Here is a 20,635-nt window from a genome sequence, read left to right as displayed (position 1 = left end):
TAAGTATGCTTAAAAAAAAACATTCTTATTTTATTTTTTTATAGTTAAAACAAAACAACTGTTTTTTGGCCAAACTATCTCCATCTATCCATGATACAAAAGGAGTGCACTGAATTGTATAATACTCAATTGATGCACATTACAAAGGGTGATACCCAAGTACTGTGGGTGTTCTTTACTATAAGAGAAACTTTCCATTCACCACAAATGTGCTCCACATCAAGGACTAATACTTTTAGTGATTTGTTCAAAGCAGGCCAAGGCTTTTATTCCAGCAATATGGGGTTCCCTCTGAATTATAATATGACCAAGCTTTCCATCAAATGGTTTCCTCTTATCAGACAGTTCCAACTGTGCTGGTAGTGCCCAACAACAGGGGCACGGTGGTCAAGAGGAGGATTATGACTGCATAATTCTACCGCTTATAAACCAGCCATCAAGAAAACCTCCCTTGCACTCTAGTGTTTTACTCCATGTAGTCAGTGGAGGCCTTTGTGTCAACTTGTGTGCATGTTATCAGGCCAAAATCACCAGGGTATGTAAAGTTTGGTTCAGTGTAATTTGGATAGTTTCTGTCGTGATTATGATTTAACCACTTCCGGACCGCACAGTGTATATATACGTCTGCACTTTAAAGATGTTATGGTAGAAGCTAGCTGCCATAACCCAGGTATCCATCTTTTCAGTAAACCCTCTCATACACCCAGGGAAGTGAACAGCCTCAGATGATACACAGGGATGAAACCAATCTCCCTACATAGGTTTTGTATGTATATCTGCTGTCTTCACATTTATATACTGTTTAGAAAGTTCAGATTGTTAACCAGGAAGAGAATCGCCTAAAGCCTCGTACACACGCATGGTTTTCTCGGCCAGAAACGGCAAGAAAACTGCTGGCAGAGCTTTCTTGCCGAGTAAACCGTGCGTGTGTACGAGGCTTTGAGGTTTCTCGTCGAACTGCCCAGAATCTAGACGAGAAAAATGGAGAACCTGCTCTCTATTTTTCTCATCGTGATTCTCGGCAGTGTTTTCCTGCCGAGAAACCCCAGCGTGTGTATACTTATCTGCCTCCATGGAAACCTGCGCATGCTCGAAATGACTGACACATGCACGGTAGCTTCCAAGGCATAGGTAGGGTGAAGCAAGATGGCGGCGATGGCATCGAATGTGTTGAGCGCATGCCGTCATAGTCAATGACGTCACCGCGTTTGTCATTCAAAAGAACGGCAGTTCTTTTGAATCGTACGTGTGTACACTCGGCCGGCAAGAATATCTTGCAAGGTTTTTTCCTAACGAGAATCCCGGCCGTGTGTACAGGGCTTTACACAGAGTGTGATGTCTGGGCATACAGCCAAGATGGCTAACATTGCTGATTGGAGGAAAGGCACACACCCCCTCGCATCATAGGCAGAGACTCTCAGAGGTGTTTTATAATAGGACCTGCTCTCTGCTAATCTATTTTAGCAACCTCATCGGACAGAAAATTCAGGCTGCTTTTGTCTAAAAAGTCTGAGAATTTGTCAGGAGTTATCAGGCTGATAACAGAGGAACGGTTCAGGACCGAGCTATAGGACATTGAAGAGAGATAACAAAATGCTGCAGATATATATACCCAGCTCAAAATTCATGAATCGGGTTTACATCCACTTGAAGTATTAAATCTAAAACCAAAATGTAATATATTGCATCTTAGCCAGCATTGGATGTGGTGTCGGCTTCTTCCCAACCCCCCACCCCCTCCTTTTTGACATAAATAAAAGCTGATCATTGCAAGCACCCCTGTCAGTGGTAAGTGGATTTTCTCAACACTAATAACTACTACATCTACAGGACAGCTTGTTTAAAAAAAAAACTGATTTGCTGGTAGGAAAGAAAAATAAAAAAAAAAGCATGAAAAAATAAACCCAATGCAGCCACCAGATCTAGGAATTGGCAGGCTTCAATATCATTTTTGCTTTTGAGTTTAATACCGCTTTAAAACCATTATTATTATTGACCTAAATCATCATCCTTCTAGCCGGCAGAACACCTAAGGACATAAGCAGATATCTCAGCTGAGCACAAATGTCAGGCGAAATGCGGTTCCAGATAGAGCCAGAAGTGTTAATTGGCCGTAGGAACAAAAACTTCAGTTGTGTTGAAAGGAAGAAGAAAAAGCATCTTTTCCAAGTCGTTATATGCATGACAAACATTTTTTATCAAGCTTCGTTATAGATCCTCACTTGCTGCTTTTCTAAAGATAATGAGGCTAGGCTAGAAAATTCCTCAGACTCGCTGCTCAGTGAGAATGTCTACCTGTTATCATCAGTCCCAGTTTGTACTAAGAGAACCTTTTTATCCTCCACACCTCCTGTAGATGTATAACCAGATCATTACAGAGGATGAAAGGTCTATTGTCTGTCTTAGGTTGGCCATACATGGACCAGTTCCAGACAGAAGCCCTGTAGGTCCCCTCCCACCCGACATCCCTCAACGGAGTGGGGCGGATAACTGGCAGGCAAATTGCATCTAACCAGATGCAGCCACTGTATTTGTTATTTTGAAAGCTGGTGGGGCTTGCAAGCACAGCGGAAGATTCGTCCATCCGTGCTATTTAGCGCGCATAGTTTAGTTCATAGAATTAAGCCGAACGTAAACAACGTAAAAAAATGCGCCGGCCGGACGTACGTTTCTGAATCGGCGTATGCAGCTCATTTGCATATTCCTCGCGTAAATCTATGGAAGCGCCACCTAGCGGCCAGCGTAAATATGCAGCCTAAGATACGACGGTGTAAAACACTTACGCCAGTCGGATCTTAGGGAAATTTATGCGTAACTGATTCTATGAATCAGGAGCATAGATGCGACCGGCCGGACTCAGATACGACGGCGTATCTTCTCTCTGAATCTTCCTCTCCCCCTTCCCCTCTCCCTCTCCCCCTCTCCCATTTCAAGTTGAATTGGGTCGAATTTTGGGCTAAATTCAGACCTGAAATGGAGCCAAAGTCGCACAGGACACTTGTGAAATGCGCTCCGCGGCCACCCTAGAGATGTATAAACCGGCTCTATTGAAAGGCGGTCACGCTCTCCTGTCGTGCGAAGTGTGAACCCAGCCTGAAAGTGTATATCCAGCAAAATCTTTTTCAGCTTTGGATAAAATGGGGAAGGCGAAAAACCCTTGAATTGTCATTGGCTCGCTGACTTTAACCACTTAAGGACCGCCGATATACGTCGGCAGAATGGCACGGCTGGGCACAATCACATACCTGTACGTGATAAATGCCCAGCCATGGGTCGCGCGCCCACGACCTGGTCCAAAGCGCCGGCGGGACCCGCGGACGTGATCGCTGCCGGAGTCCCGCGACCGGTCACAGGAGCTGAAGAACGGGGAGAGTCCTGGAAAGCCAAGACTCTTGTGTGGAATCCCTGGATCGAAATGGGGTTTAAGGAAGTATTAGGGGTACTACTGCAAACAGAAGGTTTTTTTATCGCAATGCATAGAATACATTAAGATTAAAAAACCTCTTGGCTTCAGAACTTAAGGAAAAATCGCCTAGAAAGAACAGTTAAATGTGATCGGTAAACATCTGCTGAGTGCACCTTGAGAAATGCACCAAGATAAAAGCAGCAGTAAATCGCCTTGGTGCCCTGGGAGCGCTGTGTGATTATGTATTAAGCAGATAACAGCATTTTGTAGACGCTATAATTTTTGTGCAAACCAATTAAAATACGCTTATTGCATTTTTTTTTTTTTTTTACCAAAATATGTAGCAGAATATATTGGCCTAAACTGATGAATACTTTTTTTTTTTTTTTTTTTTTTCTTTTCAAAATTGTTGCTCCTTTTTAAAAATGTTTTGTTTATAGCACAAAAAAATAAAAACGACAGAGAAAGCGACAGAGAAAGAGAAAGCTCTTATTGTGGGGGAAAAAAGACATAAATTGTGTTTTGGGTACAGCAGCACGATCGCACAATTGTCGGTTAAAGCAACGCAGTGCAATATTGAAAAAATGGTCTGGTCAGGAAGTGGGTAAATCCTTCTTGGGCTGAAGTGGTTAAATATCTCACACATTAAAGTTCAAATTGTTGTTCTAAGTATTAACTGATCCATGTGAAGAATGTTTTGTCCATTTTACTTCCTGAGTTACTTCTAATCCGATATACAAGATCCGGATCAAAGGTCAATTCAATTATGATTAAATGTGAAGACGGCTGCCCATTGTATAATTTGCACAATCCATTGGCATTTGCCACTTTAGAATGCCCTCTCTATAATGTAGGGCAGGCAGATAATTTGGTATCACAGGGTAATGGTATTTCTTTACAAATAATTGCTATTTCTCTTTCCTTTGCAAGATGCTGTAACCTGGATACAATTCTTTTTTTTTTTTTTCTGTGCGTAAATGCAAAGGTACATAGGAAACTGTCTATTAATAGAAAACCACTAACTGCATTGTGAAATTTGTGGTTTTATGGCTCCCTAAACCATGCAATTTATATCAAGCGGGTTGTGGTGGAAGAGGGATAATTCTTATGCCGCGTACACACGGTCGTTTTTTGTCTTGTAAAAAAACGTTGTTTTTTTTCTCATGGGGAAAAAACGAAGTTTTTCAAACTTTATTTTAAAAAACTACGTTGCCTGCACACCATCGTTTTTTCAAAATGCTCTAGCAAAACGCGGTTACGTACGACGGCACTCTGTTCCATTCAAGCTCGCGTCATAACTTGCTTTTGAGCATGCGCGGGTTTAAAAACGTTGTTTTAAACGTCGTTTTAGCCCACACACGATCATTTTTTTATGAAACAAAAAACTACGTTTTGAAAAACGACATTTTTCAGAAGACCTAAAACAACGTTTTGCCCACACACGATCATTTTAAACGACCGTGTGTACGCGGCATTAGGCTTTTTTTTTTTTTTTTTTAAGATATGTGTATTTTTCCCAGTGTCTTCAGTGTTAAAGACCAGAAGATGGAACATTTATTGTGGATTTTGCTCAGGTATGGGTGAAATGAAAGGCGTGTATGTAGGAGATGTGCCTAGAGGATGTACACTGGGCGCTTGAATCTGGAATAAATGCAATCTGCAATTTCAATATATTTCGAAGGGAAGTGTTCTTCGCAGTTCATTTTAGAGGAGCTAAGAGGTCTAAAAGCCTCAACGGTCTTTAGGTGACAGTTGTCGTCTTTTTAATGCTTAATGAATAACCTTTCTCTCATGACTCCTGTCAAACCTACCGTTTACCTCTTATAATTAAAAGCAAAACTGACAGTTCATGTAAAGTGAAATCCATAAACGCTCAAAGCATAGCTACAAAACTGGCTCCAGTTATCTGACCTACTTGACATGTTCTGTCCAATTCATACACGATCATCTCTAGTCCTGATATGATGATCCAGTCATTTTGTAGGTCTGAGTCTTCTTATACAGCTGAAGAACTTTGGAACACTTGGGTAAAATCAATACTTGTCCTGCTGTATGTATTATTACATTCTATAACTGCATTGTTCAAAAACGCTACAAACTACAGGCATACCCCGCTTTACGGACACTCACTTTATGTACACTAGCATGTACGGACATACCCGCAAGTGTACGTAAAGTGCTTCACAAGTACAAATCTTCCCGCGCCATGCAGCCGCACTAGGCGGAACTAAAGCTCTGAGCATGTATACTGCCTTGTTTCAGTGTGCTCTTCCTGTATCCTGGCCACCTCCCCACCTCCGGTGACATCTCATCCACTTAGTGGTTCTTCCGGTTTCCCTGTCAGCTGCAGAATGCTATCCAGCCTCTCCACAGCACTGTGCTCTGTGCACAGCGCGATGTCCGGGGATGGATTGGAGCGGCCCCCCTTGCATCCGATGAGCTTATTTACATGTGAGTGTTCCCCTGACACCCACACTACAGCCCCTGACACCCACACTACAGCCCCTGACACCCACACTACAGATAACAAAACCTGGGGAATGCCCAGGGAAAAACCAAGCCTCCTTACCGGCCAGCCTGCAGAACAACCAAATTAACCTGTCTAACCGTATGCATTAAAAACGGGTTTTGTCCGCACGCATTTGCAAACGCATTTGTAATCTGTGGTCCTAACACTTAACAATGAGTGTCCCCACAGTGGAGGCACATGCATTCTAATGAATAGATGGGGGCAGGTGGACTGAAGGGGAGCCTACAGCCCCTGGCGCCCCCACTACAACCTAGAAGTGAAAAAATTTATTGCTTCACTTTAAGTACATTTTTGTTTTTACATACATGCTCTGGTCCCATTGTGTACTTAAAAGTGGGGAATGCTGTGGCATTTATAGAACACATTTGGGTCAAGCGCTATGGGCCATTTTTATGTCTGTGATTTCTGTTATGCATGCATTTTAAAGTGCATTGATTTGTGTGGTGTGATCTTATGGCCCTACTCACACTGTTGCGCATGTGTTTCTGTACACATTAACACACATTGTGTGGGGAAAACACAGTGGGGTTGATTACTATAACTGGAGTGCAAAATCTAGTGCAGCTCTGTTAGAGACCGATCGGCTTCCAGATTTCTACTTCCAAAGCGTAATTAAACAAGCTGAAGTTAGAAGCTGATTGGCTACCTTGCACAGCTACACCAGATTTGCCACTGTCCAGTTTTAGTAAATCAACCCCACTGTGTATGTGTGTATGTTGCAATGAGCTGCCATTCTTCAAGAGCTCCCCCCTTGCATTTCACGGGGTATACACTATTCAAATGAATGGACACAAAACCTGTTAATGCATGATATACTGTATTGGCGTATAACACTCACTTTTTTACCCTGAAAATAGAGGGTAAACTGTGCCTGTGTGTTATACACAAGGGGCTGTGGACGTTTTTTTCCCCTGAAACTTCCCTCTTAAAGTTAGGGTGCGTGTTATACGCCGATAATTTACGGTAATTGTATTTTAATGCCCTGTATCGGTGAGAACGAAGCCTTAAAGTGTTTGTAAACTCACACTGTGTTTTACAGATGTCCCCTCTGGATTATGCCATTAGTAACTATAGTGTGTGTGTCTTAATTTTTTTTAATGAAAAGGCTAAATATCTTTTCTTAGACTGCAGCTGTCACATGATCTCTCCCTCCCCCTTTCCGAACTTCTTCCTCAATCTATGCATAGCAGCGGAAGGGACTGAGATTCTCCTGTGGCGGAGGGAAGTCATCTGACCACACAGAGGTGGTGTGGGGAAAAAGTATTTGGCCTATTCATTTTAAAGAATCGAACACACACTAGAGTTACTAACTGCATAATCCAGAGGGGATTAAGGGCAAGTATATTTGCTGCATATTACAGCTGAATATCAGCGGGAGGGGCAGGGAGGAGAGCCGCTCTCACGCTGACAGGCAGAAAGAGGGGGAGAGGGGAGAGAGTCACAGCAGAGAGCAGGCTGACAGAGAAATGTAAACTGACCAGGATAGCATGCCTCAGCAGCCATGATTACTGTGGTCCGCACAGACCGGGGGACACAGGAACAGGCAGGATCAACCAGGTATATTACAACATAGAAAGGGACAAATTACATGACACAAGCATTGTGCTATAGATCATGCCTTAAAGGAACAGAATCTTTTATTTATTTTTTTGGGGGGGGTCACAACCACTTTAATGCTTACAAGTTCTGCTAAGTGAAACCTTTAAAATAGAGATTTCCCTTTGTGTAAATATGCACACAAATTACTGATGCATATGTTTTTGCGCATTTGCCCTTTCTTCTCAACAGGCCTGCTTATAACCCAAAACTTTATTTTTTGTGTACTAAGCTGCAGTCCACTGATGTAAGCTAGCCACCTAGCAATGAATGGGACTCCTGCTTGAAATGCTTTTCTTTGCTTTTCTTTTAAAACCTTTACTGCAGGAAAAATGTCAGAAGGATTGCAATAAAAAGCACAATAATGATTTTGAATCTAAGCATCCCAGCGTAAAGTATGGTTTTATTCACTCAAATTTTTTTTGTTTCAGTTCATTTTTATACTCCTTTAGAATCTGTATAAGGTCTGTGGAACACTTTTTGTTTTGTGAAAAGCCACATTAATTATTTGCCTTTTTGTGTTCTTTCCATTACAGCAGCTTTCATAAATACCAAGCACTGTTTATACAATATTCTAAGCCACCTAATTAATTTCAGCATTGAACACTGAATGAAACGCGTAACACCAGTAGACTTATTATTGTATTCTGGGATTACTGAACAATTAGTATAGTAAAATAGACAGAAGCATATGTTTAATTGGTACTACGAAATGTAAATTAGCAAATTAGCCTTTTTTTTTTTTCTTCTTTGTTTACAACAAACCTTAAATCTTCAAAACAGATCTTTGTGCTGAAAGATATGTTGGCCGATATGAAGGGGGCAGAAGGTTGGAAAGGGGAACAGGAGCTATTGCGTCTCTGGATGTTGAAAAACCTGGCACTGTTTTTTTTTGTGTATTGCAAGTCAAAGAAGTTCATTGACGGCAACTGTTTTTTCAAACCATAGTCAAAAAAATCTCTAGCCAACTCTGGACTTTTCTCAGTTGGCCCCAGTACAGGCAGTTAGAAAGAAATTATAAGTAACAGCGTAATGATCATGCCAAACCACTGATTGTAGAGTCCTAAATGATCTTTTAATTTACAAACAGGATTACAGGAGAGAACGGGCAATACATTTTAGGGATTAAGACCCTTCATCAGGGCTACAATAAAAAAGGAATGTGAATCAGGCAGATATATCTAACAATTGCCTAATATCTCAGTTGGTGGGTAGTGTATATGGAATATAATTTTAGTCCCCAGGAAATGTTAATATTTTGAATAGCATTTGTAGCGCTCCTCTTGATGTGATGAAAAAGGACCCCCCTAAGAAGTGTGCCAGGCTAACATTTCAATCTCTGGGTCTGATTTTTGGTGTATGGTGTGGGGAAAAATAAGTTGGGCACCACTCACTTTAGACTTTTTACATTTTAATAGCTGGACGCAACTCTATAAGCAAAGGGTTTTAAGAGGCTAGGATGCCAAAAGTAGCACAAAATAGGATGGGTATTCTGATGGTGGTAGTAGTAGGACCTTTTAAGAGTAGCCTCTTAAGTGCTAACCCTATAAGAGATCCAAAGACATGCTGGTAGATTAATTAGATCCTGTCCAAATTGCCCAGTATATGTGTGTGTGTGTGTGTGTGTGTGTGTGTGTGTGTGTCCCAAGTGTGTCGATCATACGGGGTAAATGACCACACCAGCCAGGAAGACACTAGCTGAAAAAAGGCGCCTAGAGGCGATTCAGTTTGCATGTGTAGCGCTATACACTTCATTCATTAGCAGCCAGATAGACCTGTGACCCTGTGGATCTCCCTAATAAATCTGGCTCTTGCTTTAATGGGGAATAAATCCTGTCAAGGCAGTGGCTTCTACACAGTTTTTCTGACACTCTTCAGCAAGAAGATCCTTTTCCAGCCCACCTACCTCCAGATATCCACTCCAGCAAGTAGCTTAGGCCCTTGGACCCCTGGCAAGTGTCCCATGCTGAGGCAAGGCCCAATTAGACACTCTGAGCACACATCCTTTCCAGGCAGCCCAGGAGGCAGAGATCACCCTGGAAAGGCAACACAAATTTGTCTTCTTCCTATACAATACCTCAAAACTAATGTAAAAATAAAATAAAAATCAGGGACAAGTTGGGTTAGATATACAGTGATTGTTATTTCCATGCTGGAACCTCATTTAGAAGACCAGGCAGAAGAAATCGCCCCTCTGAGCTACGGGAAGACCTGCAGAGTCAAGAATAAGTTAAATGGATGCTTTAGGCTGCATTCAACCTAGTAGAAAACACACAAAATGTGAGCGATTTTAATAAAATGATAACCATGATCAAATCCAATATAGGTAACAGAATTCTATTAATGGCATTGATAATCAGATGAATTGATTGCTAAATGTGCCTTTTAATTATTGGGACAAAAAAAATCAAACCATGGTAACATCAATAAGGCTAATATAATCAAAAATGCATGTCATTGGGTAAAATGCCATATGCTGATCGAAAAAGATATGTAAACCGCGTTTTCTACATATGGTATAATGGTACCTACATGAGAGTGGGAATAGTTCTCTGAATTCAGTGCAGCAATGTAGATACAGTTTATAAATTAAATATTGCAGCAACTAAGACCGCTACGGTAGTACAAAATATTGGATACTGATGCCCTTTCACCTAACGACATTAAAAAATAAATAAAAATTGGTCAATCTTTAAATGAAAACTGAGCCTATTTTATGGTCAATCCCTGCTTTCTCATACAGTTCATCAATATTTCAGGTTTATATTACGTTTGTAAAATGTATGCTGCTTCTCTTCTTTTTATTTATTTTTTTTATTTTTTTTAACTACTGTATTTTGGACCATTTCAAATAGTCCTTTTTACCAACTCTAACCAACACTTTGTTCTTATTTTTAGACCTGGGAAAATCCATCACATATTGATGAAAATACTGGTTTTGGAGGAGATAATGACCCCATTGATATATGTGACATTGGGAGTAAGGTATGCATTTTATAGAAATGTCAGATACAGTGCTGAATATAGAATTCTTGATAACATGACTCCCTAAATACACATTTGTGTCTACCGAGATTTTATTTTTTCCACAGGATTATTTTTTTTCTCATTGTATTAAACCTGTTCTGACTGCAAGTTGTATAATTTTTAGCGTAGTTTGTAAATGCCCAGATGGAAGTTAAGCATTTTATCACTTACATTTCCCAAGACTATGCAAGCAGTTTAAAATGGAGGTCCGCCTAAAATATATATATATATATATATATATATATATATATATATATATATATATATATATATTTAGCAGCTACAAATACTGCAGCTGCTGACTTTTAATAAATGGACACTTACCTGTCCAGGGTGCCCGCGATGTCGGAAGCCGAGCAATCGCTCGGTTCTCGGCTGCCCCGGCCGCCATCCTCGGTGAGGGAATCGGGAAGTGAAGCGTTGCGGCTTCACTTCCCGGTTCCCTGCTGCGTGTCCTCACTGGTCCCCGCTGTCTTCTGGGACCAGTGTGTTTCCCAGAAGACAGCGGGGGGGTGGGAAGGGGTGTGATTCCCGTGGGAGTCTATGCCCGGAAGTGGGTGCAAATACCTGTATTATACAGGTATCTTCACCCCTCTCCCCCCTGAAATGTGACACCAGTGGGGGGGAGGGTTCCGAAAAGCAGAGGTTCACTTTTTGTGTGGTCCTCCGCTTTAAATATCTAGATATAGTTTCTAAGATAACAGAACTGAAGTGAACGTATAAAATCCAATCATTTTAAATACACCAGATGTTAAACTGGACATAGATCTCCAGTACACAGCCTGTGGTTTAGGGGCAACATGTGGCATTTTGGCACCTCAGTACCCTTGCAGAATGTCTGTTTTTCTATTGCCCTGTAATGGCAGTGATTTCTTAAGCATGTTCCCACTCGCCAACAGCTCCTATAACATAACATAACATGTTTTCAGTCTCTGGCCATCTCGTAGCAAGCCTGTCATCTGACGATCATCTTCTGTTACATGTCTAAAGTCTCCATTTTCTGTAGTATTACATTAGCTGAATATTAGTCTTCTGCTATTTGGGGATATATTACAAGCACAACCACTATTGCCATAATCGATTTTGCTCCAAGAGCAGTGGGCAAGGAAACATCTGGCCATTTCCAGTAACATGAAGAAAAACCTGTGTATCAGCTGTACCAGCACCCCCCAATTACTTGCCTGAACTCCATCTCTCCCCAGCGATGTCCACGAGTGTCTAAGCCACCCAGGAAACTTCTCCTGATTGGCTGAGATACAGCTACGGTGCCAAAGTCAGCCAGTCGGGGGAGAGATGGGGTCAGGTCAGGGCTCTGTGTCTAAATGGATACACAAAGCTCTGACTGGGCTCGGGTGCCCCATAGAGAGCTGCTGGCTGAGGGGGCACTCAATAGGAGGGAGGGGACAGGAGCAACGAAGAGGGACCTAAGAAGAGGATGATCAAGCCTGCTCTGTACAAAACTGCATAGAGGAGGTAAGTATAACATGATTTTTTTTTTTTTTTTTGTATCTGTTTTATTAAACCTTACAATCGCTTTAAGCCGGCCATAGGTTTAAATCTTGGCAGGTTCTGCAGGGGCCGACTGATTCAAACCCTGTATGGGCAGGCTGATTGTACCCAAGTTGATCGATTCGTTTCTTCATGGGGCCTTTAGCCACTAGCAAAAATCACTCTGTACTCCTGACACAGACGGCTGCCTGTGGTTGTAGGAAATAAAATCATATCTATAGCCAGCTTTAGATTGAGGGCAGTATCAGATAATTTATGTTAGAGTAAATGTGACTGGTATTTCGCAACCTATAGATAAGGTTCAAAGATAATTTGTGACTCTGTGATTTTGTTTGATAAATACCCATGCATAAACCTGGATTTAGAATTTCTGGTTGCAATGAAGCTTCATTTTGATATAATTTGTATTTAAAAGGTATGTGAAAGAGGAGAGGTCATCAAGGTTAAAGTCCTTGGCACCTTGGCATTGATTGATGAAGGAGAAACAGACTGGAAAGTTATTGCCATTAATATTGAAGACCCCGAAGCTTCTCATTTCAATGGTAAGTGGCACAGGTAAATTGTATTGCTTATGGATGAACCTTTTGTTCCAAATTACTTTCAAGGTAATGGTGTATTGACAATTTGGTACAATTCTCATGGTTTTCATTGCACCACATTTAGGGAGATGACAGGACTGACAGCCTGAGATAGCCAACCCATACTACTTTTTTATTGTATCTGGCCAGTAAGCCAGGCAGCTTGTTTCGTAGGGTGCCAAGGTATTTTTGACCACATTTTTGTCCCTTCAGCTAGACTTCCCTGGAACTGCTCCACTGCACAATCATATGAACTGTCCAAACCTCTTCAACTGGTTTATCTAAAAATTAACAAGCCAAGAAATGTTTAATTTTGGATTTTGAAATGCTAACCATTGTAACAATGTCTGCTCAGCCAACAAATTGGCATTTGCTATTTTTCTAAAGCAGGTTAGAGAACGGAATCTACTCTTCAGTTTATGATTAAATTGTTTTTGTATATTTCTGATGATAAATTGTTTAAACTGAGCTCCAGGGAAACCCCTGAATGCAAAGCTAAATATATGTAAATGGAGGCAGTTTTACCAACCATAGGATTTGTATTTCCGGCAATTCATTTTTGAGATTGTATTGCTTCTGTTAGACGCAATACAATGGTGTCCTCTTTCCAATTAGTCTTCTGCCTGGACAGTAAAAGAGCAGCAGGAGAATGCGTCCATCTCAAAAGCTTACACTCCTCCTATTAGCACGTTCTGTGTAAACACAATTGCATGCAGCACACCTGACTGACTTCCAATCCTGCCTTCCCTTCTTAAGTGTTGCTGTGTAGAAGATTGCAAGATGCTATTAAGTCAAATTCAGGTCGTTTCTCTGAATGTAATAGAAAAAAAAATTGATTAATAATGCATACTTGTCTGCATTCATTTTTTTAATAATCACCCAGAGTTTATCTTTAACCGCTTGGCACCGACCACCTTCTGGCCCTTAAAAGTTCTAAAAGCCGGGACATGGGCATTAGGGTCTTGTGACCGCTGTGGATGACTGTCGCAGTGGTCGTGTGGAAAGCTCCTGATCCCCGCTGGCTACCATACTGGGAGCATGCAGGGAGCACACTCTCAGCATGGTAAGTTTACCCATGGCTGCATATTTACGGCCGCTCGGCATAAGGCCCACCCACCTAGAGGCTGTATATATGCCTGCTGTCAGTGCCAAGTGGTTAATTATATCTTGTTCAGCTGTGAGAAAAACATCCCAGTGAATATTTTTCTCACAGCTTTTTTTGACTTGATACATTCTCTGCCTTAAGGTAGGAAACGGTTTGTGATTGGGCCCCCATAAATACTTACCTGACACTGATTTCAATCCAGTGCTGTGCCCGAGAGGACACACACAGCTCGTCTTGGGAGCGAGCCTGCCGGAGTACCTCCGTAGCAAGTGGCTTGCTATGGGGGAACTCGGAAGGGAAGAGGAGCCAGGAGTGGCGGTGGCAGACCCGAGAAGAGGTTTGGGGCTGCTTTGTGCAAAACCATTACACAGAGCAGGTAAGTATGACATGTGGAATTATTATTATTATTTTTTATCTGTTTACAGAATGACACTTGCTGTTAACCTCCTACCCCCAGAATCCCTAAATAAAAGCCTGTAGCAACAATACATTCACATGATTTAAATGTAATGGCTGTACCTGTTAGAATTATATTGCTATAATAACTAGGCTTTATGTTCCTTTAGACATTGAAGATGTCAGAAGACTGAAACCCAATTATCTGGAATCCACAGTCGACTGGTTTAGACGGTACAAAGTTCCTGATGGAAAACCAGAGAACCAGTTTGCCTTTGATGCAGAATTTAAAAATAAGGTAAGTCGTGTGCCTGCCACACAACAGCAAACAGATAAAAGTGTTTATTGGAATGTGTGAGTAATGGGTACAAATCAAAAGCAATTTAATTGAAATAACATTCTGAAATGGCTGCCAAGCAAATGACGAGACCAGTGTGCTCTGTTTAAGTAGTGTTTGATTTAAAATTGGCCTTAGTGAATAGTCAGTGCTGTAAACGTGTATATTGAACATATTTGTAATGTAACGATGGCTTCTCGTCATTCTCTGGAAACTAATTATAGCTTTAAGATGGGAGTAAAGTGATGCAATTGGACATTTAAATGCATTTAATTGCACCTTATGATAAATGCCTTTTTTTTCCATGCAGGATTTTGCAATAGATGTGATAAAATCCACCCATGCTCACTGGAAGGCACTGGTAACCAAAAAGTCAGATGGAGGGGAAATCAACTGGTGAGTACTGATATACAATCATGATGCATGTACTTGTCCTAATCAAAGAATACCTAGAACAGAATGACTGCCATCAGGGTTAGTTTGCAAATATTTTTTCCCCATGCTTGCATTATTTTAAATCTCCTTCTACATTAAATATAAAATCAAACACCCTGCCCTTTTAGGCTTTTAATGCATTAATATTAAAATATGAAGCACGTCTGTCTTTCAAACAGCTGAAAAATTGAATATGATATTTTATTTTCTAGCCTTTATTTTAAACGAATAGAAGCAAGTGAGCTTTGGTGTAATGTAATATCTCCCTGCATAGAAAAGGATTGATGTGTGTCGCATATGTTTCAGTATTCATATGACTCTTCTGAATAACTTGCTGTACAGTATGAAATCACAATATTTAAAGGGCTAGTATAATAAAACTGGTATAAAGCAATAATATGTAAAGATCCTCCTGTCCCAAGCAAATATTCCTTAAGTCCAGAGAGTCGGTTTTCTGGTCAAGAAGATGTTCACGCTCCAAGCATACCACAGAAAAAATACACAGCCACACACAGATGGTGTCTCACCATTAGCTTGGTTTATTACATAAAGGCGCTGCAGCAAATATCCGCCCCAAAACCACCCATACGAACATGTTTCTTCGTCGGAGCTTAATCGTAGATTTAAATTAGGCCCTAATGTGTGAAACGCATTAGAGTGGGTGGTCTTGAGGAGAAGGTGTTCTGCATTGGCTTTACACACTAAACCCAGCTATTGGTGTTGCCATTTGTATGTGGCAGTGTGTGTTCTCAAGTGTAGTAAAAGTTACCTTTGTATTCTTTAGAGCTGTTAAAAAATATTCAAGTGAACATTCCCTGAAACTGCTTAAAAAAAATTCTGTTTGCACTATATATTCTCATCAGACCATAGAGGAATTGTTTTTTTGCAAAGACTAGTAATGTTGTATACAACCCCTAGCAAAAAGTATGGAATCGCCACTCTTGGAAAATGTTCATTAAGTTTAATTATGTAGAAAAAAAATAATCAGACAGGCTCAAGACTATTTTCATTTACCATTCCAACCTTCTGGCTTTAAGAAACACTTAAAAAAAAAAAGTAGACGGCAACTGTTTTTGCAGATCAAGCAGAGGAAGAAAAAAAATAAGGAATCGCATAAATCGTAGGAAAATATTATGGAATCACCATGTACTTGGAAGTTCTAAAACAAACATCTGCATCAGAGCTGTTGTACCAACCTTATTGACATGAATCATGGCTCCAACACGAGAGATGTCAGTTGAAGGTGAGGATTATAAAACTTCTTCAAGAAGGTAAATCCTCACAGAAAGTGGCAAAAGATGTTGGTCCAATATTTTAGACACAACCAAGTACAAATTAAATGGGAAGGCTGTTAAAGGAAAGCTTACTGGTAGGCCAAGGAAGACATCAAAGCGTCAAGATGGAAAACTTTAAAGCAATATGCCTTGAAAACAGAAAATGCAAAACAAATAAGGAACAAGTGGTCAGAAACTGGAGTCGGGCCCCTTTCACACTTGTGCAACTTGGGGTACGACTTGTCATACTTGTTTTTGCAGTCCCACGTTGCAGGACAAGTCGTATCCCATAATTTCAAATGAGAGCCATACATATCCATGGACTGTGAATGACTGGATGAAAGGGATATTCAGTGATGAATCACCAATCTGCATTGGGCTGGGTGGTGATGCTGGAACTTTTGTTTGGTGCCATTCCAATAAAAAATATGAAAACTACTGCCTACGTGCACATTTTCACAATCATTGATAATATGGGGTTGCATGTCAGGTAAAAGTACTGGGGAGGTGACGGCCATTAAATGGTCAATAAATGCACAAGTTTATATTGCGATTTTTGACACTTTTCTCATTCCATCAATTGACAGGATGTTTGATAACCTCATTTTTCAGGATGGTAATGCATCCTGCCATAGGGCAAAAACAGTGAAAACTTTCCTTCAAGTAAGATATATGTCAATGACATGGCCTAAAAATAGTCCGGACCTCAATCCAATTGAAAATCTATGATGAAAATGAAATAAAATGGTCCATGACAAGGCTCCAACCTGCAAAGCTGATCTGGCAACTGCAATAAGAGAATGTTTGAGCCGGATTGATGAATACGGTTTGTTGATGGCTAAAATCAATGCCACAGAGAATTCAAGCCGCTATAAAATCCAGATGTGGTGCAACAAAGTACTAGTGGTGTACTGTAGTGTGTTTTTTTTTTTTTCTGGGTTCCATAATGTTTTCCTTCAGAATTGAGTGATTCCCTATTTATTTTTATTTATTTTATTTCTCTGCTCGATCTGCAAAAACAGTTGCAATTGACTACAGTTCTCTTACTTTTTAATGTAAGTGTTTCCTGAAGCCAGAAAGTTGGAATGTTAAATAAAAATAGTTTTGAGGCATGCCTGATTTCATTATTTTTTTTTCTACACAATTAAACAATCGAATGAACATTTTCCAAGAGTGGTGATTCCATTCTTTTTGCCAGGGGTTGTAGAGCATGAACAACATAGATTGTCTGGTACATTATAGGATCTTTGGGGAAGTTTTACGTTTAAAATCACAATATAGTACAACATTTTGGTACCATTCAGGACCCTTTCATCAGGCATCTGTGATAATTTTAAATAAGACACAATTATTTAAAGAGACAGCCACCAATGGAAAGACACACCCTTTCCCTTAATAACCCTGAAAAAAAGTCATTACCTTACCAAAAAACAGATGTAAATATTAGGGGGAAAAAATAAGACTTCTCACTTATTTAACAATCTACAAAATCTGAACTTTGTCTGGTGATTCTGCCAGGTACAGAGATGGAGGGAGCCTGTCTGGATTGCGTGGCTTATGTCTGTATGCTTGCACCACTTTGTGACAGGAGTTGTGTATACACCCATTCATGTATGCACCACACCATTTTCTCTGTAAGGAGGAATGCAGCTGTGTACATGAGCCTTAAATACTCTTTTCTGGTATTTGCCATTGTGTTTAAACATTTTTGATAAAAAATAAAAAAAAAAGTTTGATGTAGAGTGTACAGTACCACAGAAAATATCAATTTTTCTAAATGGGATTTGTCAGACAAATATTGCAGCTCTGTTGCCGAGTTATTTAAAAAGCTGCATGCTACATTGCTGTCAAATTTGTTCTTTCTTCACTCCCCAAATGTTGAAGAAAAAGTAAGCACAGTGCCAGGACAAGGTCATTCAGTGGCCATAGGCAAAAATGGCTAAATTCACGTCAATGTATTAAGACAAAAAGATATTCGAAAACAAAATAGGCCTGCTAAAAGTGATACTATAGGTTAATTTTTTTTTCCCCTTAAATAATAAACATATACTTGCCTCCACTGTGCAGTTCCTTTTGCACAGAGTGGCCCAGAGCGCCGTTTTCTGGAGTCCCTCGGGGGCTCTCTCGCTTCAGATAACCCCCTATGTCAAACGCTCTCCTGAAGGGGGTTTCCTTGCGGGGGTGCTCCTGAGTCCTGCATTCGGTGTCCATATCCGCCAAGTGCATGACTCGTCCCCGCCCTCCAGCGCCCGCGTCATTGGATTTGATTGACAGCAGCAGGAGCCAATGGCTGCGCTGCTATCAATCTATCCAATTAGGAGCCGAGAACTCCGGGCAAAGATCCAGCGCGTTCTCGACGCGGGACTTTACAGGGCTCAGGTAAGTAAAATAGGGGGCTTAAACTGACAGATGTTTTTTTGCATAGGTTGCATTAAGGTGAAAAAACATGAGGGATTTACAACCCCTTTAAGTCCAAACCAAATTCACCCATGAGCTTGAGGCCAGGCAACCTCCATTAAGTGTGGAGCAGCTGTGAGAATGAGGGAGTAGCCATTTGAGGGGAAGTGCGTAATTGGGATGCAGAAGGATAGAGAAGGCACTACAAGATGGTTTCAATAGAGCACAGAACAATCGCACATCTACACAGTAGATGAGCTATTGTGCAGCCCACTATATTCCCTTTTCGTACATTTCAACACACCCAGGATAAAAGAATTCAATAATAATCTGTGAAACATAATAGTAATGTTCAGTTGAGGTCAAGTCAGGTTTGCACAGACATCAACATTCTCATAAGTTTGTGACTATTATAATTCTGAATGACCTTGCTCTTGTATTCAAGTGTTTGATGTTTAACAAGTAAATACGGATGTCATATAGAACATCCAATCTACAGTATTTGCTGGAACCTGGGGATTAATAGGGTAGGGTAAGTCACAGGAACACTACCTTTTGGCCACAGCACTTTCCTAATCATCTGCAGCACCACCATCAGTCAGGCATAGTGTTGTTCGTCCGCTATCTATCCCAGCACACCCCCATCAATCACCCTGTGTGACTGCCCCCTCCAATAACAAATCTCATCTCCCACCTTTATTCACAGCAGCTCCCACCACCAATATGTTACAGATGCCCCTGCATTGAGTCACAATACTGCCTTCGGTTGTCTGAGATTTTTCTAGTGCCCCCTTCCATCAGTTACCATGTCATCACACAGTGCACCTGTTATACTTGGATACTCCACTTGAAGCAAGCTGCACCACTCCCCTACGACGGTAGCTTACTCTATCCATGATGGTAGGAAGGTGGAGTTATTGGGACACTGCTGTAGACTAAGGATGAGCTCCAGCGTTTTTGCATAGTACATTTGCAGAGCCCGCCAGGAATTCTGCATGGCGCTGCACTAATCACAGCCAGGGAGACATTTCCCGATCTCTGCAGCCGAGCATCGGGACAATGTCTCCCTGGCTGTGATTAGCGCAGCGCCGTGCAGACTTCCTGGTGGGCTCTGCATGTGTACTATGCGAACACGCTGGAGCTCATCCTTACTGTAGACCTATTGACTAAAGGAGTCCTTCACCTCTGCTTGGCTAAGCAGTCTGTGTGCTGCTATCAGAGGGATCCTGGAATCAAGTACTGGGTACCGGTGTACATAGATACATCAGGAGTTTTGTATTTTAGAAAAACAAGTCTAGGGTCCCTCTGACAATCGCGCACAGCTTGGCCATGCAATGACCGCCAAACATTAAAAAAACACTGATGATGGGGGAGAGTCTTTAGTCCCCCCGAAACTCGTTGGCCTCCTTTTTATTACTGAAACTTCAAATAAAATACAAATAACTTGCCTCTTTGATCACCGGGCACTCCTTTTATCCTAATTTCTCCTACATTACATGCTTAGTTGACTGTAAGGACGCACACCGAGGAAGCAGCCTAAGCCCTAACAGGGCTCATCACCACCATTTTCCAAATTGGGCACAGACCTCTGGAAACTAATGCTTTCCCTCTGCCCACACCCTACCAATCTACAACACTGACTGATGATCAGTCCAGCGCGATCTACACCCATTCTTCTCAAATGCTGTCATTTAAAGCAGGGATCGCCCCTCTACTCTCACAACAGGAAATCAGGAATTCACTTTCCCCAGCTTTTGGCTTTAAAGAACAACTTTCCGTTCTCCATTAATTTTTCTTTAAAGGTATTGGAAGGAAGATCTTGGTTGGATATTACATTATATCTTTTAAAAAGTTGTTTGAAAAAATATACCCAAAGGCAAACTTTTTTTTTTGAAGAGTTCTTATAACCATGGTCAGGATTGTACTGCTGTCCTTATTAAGGAGATTTGCCTTTTCTATAATTGACCTGTTAACAGTTGTCCCCGTTAATGAAAGGAATCAAAGATTTTGATTTGCCTCCAGAACAGGACAAAAGGGGAAATCTT

General features: G+C 41.0%; 1 protein-coding gene across 1 annotated transcript in view; it reads left to right on the top strand.

Moving 5' to 3' along the window:
* Window positions 1-20,635, top strand: part of PPA1 (inorganic pyrophosphatase 1) — a 122,641-nt gene that overhangs the window by 84,710 nt on the left and 17,296 nt on the right. The window contains exons 5-8 of the mRNA XM_040362321.1: window positions 10,431-10,517; window positions 12,484-12,610; window positions 14,318-14,445; window positions 14,795-14,880. Coding sequence (XP_040218255.1) covers window positions 10,431-10,517; window positions 12,484-12,610; window positions 14,318-14,445; window positions 14,795-14,880 — 428 coding nt within the window. The remainder of the gene's footprint in view (window positions 1-10,430; window positions 10,518-12,483; window positions 12,611-14,317; window positions 14,446-14,794; window positions 14,881-20,635) is intronic.

Source organism: Rana temporaria, chromosome 8 (genome assembly GCF_905171775.1).
Source record: "Rana temporaria chromosome 8, aRanTem1.1, whole genome shotgun sequence".
NCBI classification, from domain to species: Eukaryota; Metazoa; Chordata; class Amphibia; order Anura; family Ranidae; genus Rana; species Rana temporaria.
This window is presented reverse-complemented; position numbering and strand designations above follow the sequence as displayed.